The sequence below is a fragment of the Athene cunicularia genome (assembly GCF_003259725.1).
Source record: "Athene cunicularia isolate RWA chromosome 5 unlocalized genomic scaffold, athCun1 chr5_part1, whole genome shotgun sequence".
Classification (NCBI taxonomy): domain Eukaryota; kingdom Metazoa; phylum Chordata; class Aves; order Strigiformes; family Strigidae; genus Athene; species Athene cunicularia.
Genome location: NW_020799101.1, coordinates 35,584,578 through 35,593,463, shown reverse-complemented (window position 1 = coordinate 35,593,463; position 8,886 = coordinate 35,584,578). Strand labels below are relative to the sequence as shown.

The window sequence follows — 8,886 nt, the reverse complement described above, 5'->3', positions numbered from 1 at the left end:
GCCGGGCTGCCCAGGGAGAAGAAATAAACGCCGCCTGTGTGGTGGCCTCCAGCCAAGGATAGGGTCTCTTTCTCTTGCAGTTCCTGACAGAGCTTACCAGACTCTTTCAGAAGTGCAGAACTTCGGGGAGCGTTTTCATAACGCTGAAGAAATGTAAGTTTTACGTCTGTTACTGCATTAGAGAGGTGTGCGTCTAAACCAAAGTTACTGTTGTTAGCATGCATTTTAAAAGATACAGGGGTAGTTCGGAGTACCTGAAAAAAAGTACGGACAGATCAATCAGCTACAGTACTAATTATCTTGAAGTAAAGCTGTTTTTCAAACTGCAGGGAATACTGGGACTTTCTAAGTATTAAACAATAATATGAAATCCTTAGATTTTCCATAAAAAGAGAATTATAGAGTTGGTTTTGTGCGTTTGTTTCTCTGGTTTCTGGCTAGCTGGTGCTACTTGAGAAGTCAAGTGTCCTGGTCTGCAGTTTGACATGCATTTAAAACATACTGCTGCTGAAGCATGTCAGGGCCGGGATGTGCCTGGCTGATGCCGTTCATGGAACAGATCCTTCACGGGTTACAGAGGAGGGGTCTGTGAACAATTTGGCATTAATGTCAGTTCAGGTGGCCTTAAATTCCAAGGTGCTTTATACAGATCTCCTCATGAACAATTTTTAACATATGTCAGGAGGTGTCTGGTGATTTCAGTGAAATATGAATAAACATTCTGTGTCTTTCAATACAGATGATGGCAGAACAAAGCCAGTCCCACGCAAAGGCCACGCAGAAAGTTTTGAACCAGCAGACAATAAGTGTCTTCTAAGGGCAACTGATGGAAAGAAGAAAATTAGCACAGTGGTAAGTGACAACTTTGGGTTAGAAGGATTAGTGGTCCTGCTTGTATTTTATTTAATGCTCATATTTTGGGCATTTGTCTTTACATGAATTTTGTGAGAACAACCCTCTTAATTCTAGAGAAACCATATGCTGGCAAAATACACAGCTGAAGTTGGGATGCTGAAGTGTTACACTTAACCTGAAGTCTTAATGCTTACACTTGGCATTACAGACGAGACAGTTGTTTATGGTTTTGCTCTCTGTGCTGGACTTGGCTTCAGAATGGTTTTGGAGGACAGCAGAAGGTGACTTTGCCTGTTTTCAGCAACCTTTGCTGTTGTGTTTTGAGTCAGGTGAGATTGTTTGGAGGGAAGGGGGAAAGGAAGAAGGGTCCTGTACACCTACACTCAAACCTCAGGTGACAGGATGGAATCACTGAAGGTTCTTGCAACCCATGAAAGAACTGAGTGTTCCCAGACTGAAATAGTAGGAAAGGAATCATTTTTTTCCTGGCAAGAACACGTGGGTCCGGATAGACTCTTCTGAGCCTTAATCTTGCTTAGCATACCAATTTTTTCTCATTTACAGAGCTGTTTGTATTTCAGGGAATGTTATCTAGAAGTTGAAAACCTGATGTGTGTTTACTTTGAATTAAGAAATAGAGAAAGGCTTTAGCTGACATTAGCTCTCTGTGAGGAAACCCAAGGAAGAATGATACTTTGCAAAATAGTTAAGAGAATCTGGGCTGCAGCAAGTAAATAAAACGTTCCTTAGGATGTCCTTACCTTCTTCCCATTTTAAAAGAGATTTGGGATGAATGGCCTCCAGAGGATTTTGTTAATCAAGTAAGAAGTGTTTTCAGTTTTCTGAATTGGTGAAGTCCTGTGATGTGTCAGTACACCTACCTACTGCTGAATGGGATGAGTTGGTCCAACTGCTGCTAAGACTAGGTGGTCACTGGTGGATAAACACGTACTGATACTTGGTTTGTAATAAAAGCCAGTGTTTTCTTGGTTAACGTCCAATATTACTTTTGTAGGTGAGCTCAAAAGAAGTAAATAAATTCCAGATGGTAAGTTTTGTATGCCTTTTATCTTCTTTTTCTGTAGGTACTGGGGAGTGGTCAGTAAGGAAGCACTGGACAGCTGTGAACAGGTTGATTAAGAGCTGAACATCACACAGATTAACTTTACCCATCTATCTGCTTTTATTTTTTTTAAAAAAACCCTTTTGTATTTAACTTTCTGCATTGGTTTAGAAACAATAGTTTCCCAGTATAGGGTGTATGAGCATGAGTCTCTAACTAAGAAAATTCAGATACCTGTTCATTAGCAATATGGAAAATGTTACCTCTAGTACATTGTCACTTAGGTATTTGGTTTTTTAATGGTTCCAATTGTTGTTTCAGGCATATTCAAATTTGCTGAGAGCTAACATGGATGGCTTGAAGAAAAAAGACAAGAAAAGCAAAAACAAGAAGAGTAAAGCAACACAGTGACGGAACAGTGTCCTGCCATCACTATAACAGACTTGACCCTTGCTCAAAGCAAAGTCCATTTCTTTTTGAGTTACCACTTGTCTTTGGCTTTCCTTCCAGCAGGATACTGGGATGTGATCAGTACTTTTGTTTAAACTGAGAGCAGAAGGTGCCTTCTGTGGATTGCTGTACAGCAGGAGTATTTACAGGGTTATACTGAAATAGCTTTACACTCAGCTGCCAACTAGTTTTGTACTTATACTGCTATTTGTTTTGTATTATATGAGTGTAAAACCTGGGAGCAAAGCAAGACTGGAGCAGGAGTCTCAGTGATGGATGCCCAGTTTTATAGATAAGCCTCAGTAGTACTAGGGAAAGTGGGTGCCAACATACTACCAGGAACAGCAGCTTTCCTGTTTCTGTCTCATTTTGAGGGACGAGTCTACGGAGTGCAGTGCAGCTATCCCTCAGGCAGCCAGTAGCACAGTGCTTGAGCTCATGCAGAGCAAGGCAGCTGTGCCCTCGCTCCATGCTGACCCAGCTGTGCTCACCCTGGCTCAGGGTGGGGGGAGGGCAGGACTCCATATTCCTTTCAGACATGGCTTTAAAGTGCTCATGTCACCTATGCTTTTTTTTTTTTTTTTAGAGCTTCATCCTTCAGTATATTCAGGGATCTGAATTTCCCCATACTTCACATCTTAAAGTAGCTCCTTCATATGAGCAGGTGTAAAAGGTTTAATTGTTCCTATTAAATACAATGAGAAATGGAAGTGACTGATGTGACTTGTTTTGGTGAAGTGCTACAAATGGTACAGTTATCTGTACCCCAATGCTGTAACTTTCAGAGTTTTCAGTTCTTGGGTTTGTCTTTCAAGTTACCTCTTTACATACATTTTAACTTTGCCTTCCTCTTTACTACAAGAAAAGGGCAGAAAAAGGGAGTATGTATTTCTTAATGCAATAAGCCTGCAGTCCTAAATGCAAAGAAAGAGGAGTAAGCTGTTTAAATAGAAGGGGTACCAGGGTAAACACCAGCACACATGCAGAAATCCTTAACATTTCTGCATATTCAGTATTTTAAGTAGGTGGATGTGAAATAAAATGCATAGTTAACTATGGCTGTTGTAACTCATCTTTAGACTCGCTCAGCTTCTCTCCCTGATAGGGTTGTATTACAGTTTAGCTTCAAGAAGGTAGTTGTAAGACTCCCATAATTACTATGACTTTAACCTCATACTTAATCCAACAAGCCCTGTAAAGAAAGCCAGTTGCAAACTTTGGTTATGCCCCTGGCACACACAGGTTACTGTTTTCTCCTAAAAGTCTCAGGGTTAGGTCTGAAACAAGTTTTTCCTGTATCAGGCCTTATTTCACCTCCCAGGAAGCTGCTGCTTGATTTGAATGCAGTACAGGCATGACAAGATAGGCAGCCAAGCTTGCAACCACCCTCTCAGTTGAAATCTACCATCTTTTATTTATAAATTAAAACAATGGATTTAAAAAAAAAGCACAAACCACAAAAAACTTGTAATACATATTTCAAGAAGGCTCAGTAGCCAAACACTTTATTAAATAAAAGCCCTTCAAAAAAGTTTAAAACAGTTTGTTGGAGTTGAAGATAATTAATCCTCTAATCCTTGAACTGATTTTCTCATTTCAGTATTACTGTTGTATGTTGACATAAAATGTATTCTGAAACTGTACTTAAAAAAGTAGTTTTACACCTGCACAGCTGATAATCTCTTCTGTGGTTTAAGGGGCAAGAATTACATCACGATACATATCTGTGGCTGTAGTCAGACTTGCTCCTTAATTGCCTGTAAAACATTTATTTCTACTTTTTGACATAAATTTACAGTATATTACACATGAAATTCAATCTGGACACATAAAAAGGCATTAAGTAGCCTGCTTTGCATTATTACAGCTTTTTGAAATTCCTTTTGACAACAGACTGTCATGTGTTAGTAACAGCATCCCATAAAAGATGTTTAAGCACTAGAACAAAACCTTGTATTCGTCTCGGTAACTGTACAGGATAAGAGCAGGAACCCTGCAGAGAGAAGGAAAAAAAGAATTTTTAAACTTTGAAACTGCAGGTTCAAAAGCTACAATACCTGTGGCAAATCTTAGCAATAAGCTAACAACAAAGATCTAGTAGAACAGCAGTGAGTTTTAGTTCTTTGGCTGTGACTGCAATTTTCCCCTTCATTTTCTTTCACTTTATCCAGCCTGTCCAGTTTTCAGTCAGTGATCTGAAGGCTTATGGCAAAGCAGTGTTCTGTGTGCAGGCTTCAAATGGGAAAGGAAAACTGTCAGGGACTGCATTACATTCACACCCAGCATTGCATGGAATATTACTTGAGTGCAGTAATTGTTCCTCATAGTCTTGCAAGCCACAGGAACAAAACCATGTTTCACTTGCTATTTAGTTGCCTTAGTAGCTAGCCTGAAGCAATTTTGAGGTATCTCTACCAAAAAGGAATCAAAATAAATTTTTAGTCTCATTTAAAGGTTAAGTAGTATCTTCAAGCTGAACATAAGTTTAAAAAAATGTATTATAAATGAAACCCACAACAAGACATAAATACCCAGGTCTCACTTAACTGTAGCAGAATATGCAACAGTTGAATATCTGAGGCTTAAAACTAGGTGTGCCCAGATTTATCTGTTGCCAGAATCCAACAAGGAGACTACAAGTTGAATATAAATGTTTTTATGTTTAGAAAACAGAAGCAGGCTTTACTGTACATGGGAGAGCATGCATCATGTTTGCTTAAAGCTGGGCACTCTGTCAGCTGTGCCAGATTCCCATCTAATTCCTTCAAAGCAGGAGGAATTAAATGTGCTCATGAGTTTTAAAAGGGAATCTGAGTCCCTCCCATGAGAAAAGAGGGTTACTATGTAGTAGAGTAACTATACCTGAATGTATGTAGTTTGCTATTCAGTTTTATAAATGAAGCAGTAAGCAAGATAAAAGTGGGAATACGTTTCAGAATTTCTTGTAATTTTTTCATTTTTATAAGCCTTTACATGGCCAAGAATTTGTATTTTACCACAAGTGAGGATTAGAAGATGACCAGTAAACTCCCATTGTACTCTAGGAACTATACACATTTCTGGAATATTTATTTTTTTCCTCAAGGAGAGGGAAAAGGGAGGATAAATTAAGAGCAGCTCATTTAGTAAAGTTTGAATGCAGAAATAACTAAGATGTTTTATGTACTGCTAAGAGCTTAACAAATTTACCTCTTTTCCATTTTGATACTGTAAATTTCATCACAAATTGCTTGTAAGTATGAAGATCTCTGTTTTGGCCATCGTGACATCAGTTGTCTCACAGTAGCATCAAAGGCTTGTCTATCTCCATCAAACTAAGAAAAAAAAAAAAAGACAAACTATGATACAGTTTTACACTATGGTACAGTCTTACAGTCAGAAGGAAATACTTCTGATAGGATTCAGTCTTCTGAACATTGTGCAATGTTAGTGCTCCTTAAACAGATTTCAAAATTCATGTAAACATGAAACTTGATTTTTAAAAAGTTTTTTGAAAAGTATTAAGAATTTAGTGATCAATTTCTTAACACTGACAGTTTAGTGATAAAAAGGTGTAAGCAATGAAAAGGGTTCTATCAGTTTCACAATGCTGGACAGAATGTGAGAACTGAGGTGGTCAAAAGTGAATGATGCAAACTCATCATGTGCCTTTTATCACCTTTTACTTTTTTTAAAAAAAACCCCAACAAATGAACTCAAACTATCTCCATGAGTTGGATGCACTTGATGGACTGAGTAGTGTTTTGGAAATATTTACAAGTGATTCACTGGTGCCTGATTACCAGACAAGAATTGCTTCAGAGCAGCAAATGAAAGGAATTAAAAGTACTAAATCCACTCCCAGGCAGGATGCCATTCTTGAGTTTGTTTTTTCTGGGGGGTGGGGAAGCATCCATCTCTCAAGAACTTCTGACTTTAAAGCTACTGTTGTTGGAAGAAAGAAGAGTTTTGTCTTTGGTGTTTTTTTTCCCCTTCATTGAGCAGTTTCTGAGTTGTTAAAGGTGTCTAATACATCCCCTTTTTATCTTGGCTTCACTGAGAGATGTTTCAGCTACTGTACTCAAAACAATGCATCTATATTTTGGATCCTCCTTCATTAACAACTTCAAGAAACACCTTCGTTGAAACTGCTATTAATGCTTACTAGTTTCTGAAAAATCAGTAGTAAGACTTAATTTCAGTTAACTATTCTTGGGAAAAAACAGAGCTTTGAATGAGGACATCCTAAGGCTGTCTTGCGTAACTTGGGCATTTGACAAAAAGATTTTTCTAGTCTCAGTCAAGCTCCTTGGGTAAAAAAAATCCTTTCAGGTTTTAAAGCCTAACTAAAACTCCTTGAAAGAGAAACACTACAACAGGTGAATTTTACATTCACTTGATTAGGAACAGAATTTATCATTATTGTTCAATTAAAGAGTTTTAATGACAGTACTTAATTGCTTACCTCTAATGATAAGAAGTGCATCACAGTTGCTTTTGGCAGATCCACCTGTAAAAATATCATGAGGAAATCAAAACAGTTGTTCTATTATCAGTTTACCAACTAGAGACTAGCTATCCTAAAGGGAATCAGACTTTTTGATTTCCAGAGAAGCACTCGTGCTGATAGAAGTGGGAATTTACCAAGGTTTTAAACAAACTGTTGATGACAGATTCCATTATGGAAAGTTCCACACAGGTGCAGGCAAACAGACAGTATGCTTCCTGTAAAGCATTTATTATTTTAAAGTCCTTTGTGACAGGGTCAGCAAAGTCTAAAAGCTACATACAGACAAAAAGCTATGTTGGTTTAAACGTGAGAGCAGATCTAACAGAAGCAAGTTATTAAATCAACCACATTAGTTAGCATAAGCAGAGCTTTAGAATTTACAATTAAACGCTTGTTAGATTCTATCCTATGCAACTCTCCAATACATACAGTTTGATATACTCTCAAGTATTGAAGAAACATGCCATGGGTCTTAAGCAAAAGTTTGGTTCATTTGGTATCTGAAGTGAGACTATTGGCAATAGTTTGTTCCAGACAGCAACTACATCATCCAATTCAATTAAGAATTTTAGATTAATTCAGGCTTCTGCCAAATACTTACTGCTAAAATCTCAATCTCGCTTGTTTTCTGTTGCAGGCTAGAAATGAATGTCTGAAGTCTTGTTTGCACCTGGCAACAAAAGATGGGCAAAAGTAAGATACACTGCTGCTGTGCCAGAGGTTGGGAACACTTATTTTCAATTTCATAGATGATGAGAACAGAAAAGGCTGCTTCTAACAAAAGATGTAGAACTACATCATATTTAAACTCAGATTCACATTTAATATAATTTTCAGTAACAATTCCACAACAGTCCTCGATGTGTAGACAGGAAGGAGTCCAGGGCTGAGCCACTCTTGCAGCAGTGGTAAAGACTTGAAAATACTGGTACTCTGCTAAAGCAGACAGAACTGCACATTAGAATGTGAGTTCTGGCATATGTAATAAAAGCTGCCTTCCTGTTTCTGGGTGTTAGATAACTTTTCAGAGGAATGTGAGAACCTGTGACTGGATACAGCAAATCATCTCTAGCTGAAGAAGGACAACTGATTTCAAAACCAAACCGAAGTATGGATCATGCCTTGTAACACTTTTGCCAGAGCAAGCCAGTAATCCTGCAAAGGTAGCACTTTACAAATGTAGTTGCAGCCTTGCACTATGTTGTCTTTTGTATCTTGGAAAGATGCTTTTATGTATTAAAAACCTGAAAACAGCAAGTCTGTTTAGCTCAAAGCAGAGAATAACATCCACTTCTTTGTTTGGGTTCTGAGAGCTATTTGCAGGGGGGACTTTTTTGTTGCACATCCAAATTTGGACTGAAAAGTTTACAGTTCTGTTTTACACTGTGTACTCTTAAATATCTTGAAGTCAATAATCCTAAATGAGCAAACTCTGACATCTATTTCTATCCTTAATCTTTTCTATATTATTATATCATGTTTCAGGTACGGTGTGGGTTTTTTTTTTTTTTTAAACTGCAGTTTTTTCTTAGGCCTTTAGTTTGAGACAACATAATAGAGTATCTGTTACAAACATATCACAAATTAAAAGTATGTTAAATTTGCACCTTTAACACACTTCAGTATTAAAAAAAGGGAAATTCCAGAACCATAGTTCCTACTAAAATTACATTTCTAATATGCTAGTATTATGATGGCTGAGCCACAATGTCACAGATAATCCCCAAGATCCAAAATGTTAAAAAAGGTGGGTTTTCCTTTCAGCCTTTTGTGTTGGTTAGTCTATTTTAGGAATAAAGAGCAAACAGGATGTATTTGTGGAGGTTAGATAGTGAAAATATGAATTTTACCATTCCTTAACTTTTAAAGGATAGCTTCTTAATATTTATTTGATATGTGCGTACCTGAATTTCTTGACGACGCCTGGCACTGGCAGATAATTTTTCAGGAGCTATAACACTAACATTAGGCACTACAAGAGTTCCATGTGATTCAAATGCACCTAAAATGCAAACACACAGTTTTAGAT

At 37.6% G+C, this 8,886-nt stretch overlaps 2 protein-coding genes across 4 annotated transcripts in view; one reads left to right on the top strand and one right to left on the bottom strand.

The window, feature by feature from the left end:
* Positions 1-3,851, top strand: part of SRP14 (signal recognition particle 14) — a 5,474-nt gene extending 1,623 nt beyond the window's left edge. The window contains exons 2-5 of the mRNA XM_026849309.1: positions 63-153; positions 740-852; positions 1,871-1,903; positions 2,240-3,851. Of these exons, the coding sequence (XP_026705110.1) occupies positions 63-153; positions 740-852; positions 1,871-1,903; positions 2,240-2,329 (327 nt within the window). The 3' untranslated portion in view covers positions 2,330-3,851. The remainder of the gene's footprint in view (positions 1-62; positions 154-739; positions 853-1,870; positions 1,904-2,239) is intronic.
* EIF2AK4 (eukaryotic translation initiation factor 2 alpha kinase 4) overlaps positions 3,846-8,886 on the bottom strand; it is a 40,662-nt gene continuing 35,621 nt past the window's right edge. For all 3 annotated transcript variants that reach the window (XM_026849043.1, XM_026849044.1, XM_026849045.1), the window contains 5 exons: positions 8,762-8,859; positions 7,459-7,527; positions 6,813-6,857; positions 5,558-5,682; positions 3,846-4,361 (listed from right to left, as the gene is read on the bottom strand). In XM_026849043.1, the coding sequence (XP_026704844.1) occupies positions 4,307-4,361; positions 5,558-5,682; positions 6,813-6,857; positions 7,459-7,527; positions 8,762-8,859 (392 nt within the window). In that variant the 3' untranslated portion in view covers positions 3,846-4,306. The remainder of the gene's footprint in view (positions 4,362-5,557; positions 5,683-6,812; positions 6,858-7,458; positions 7,528-8,761; positions 8,860-8,886) is intronic.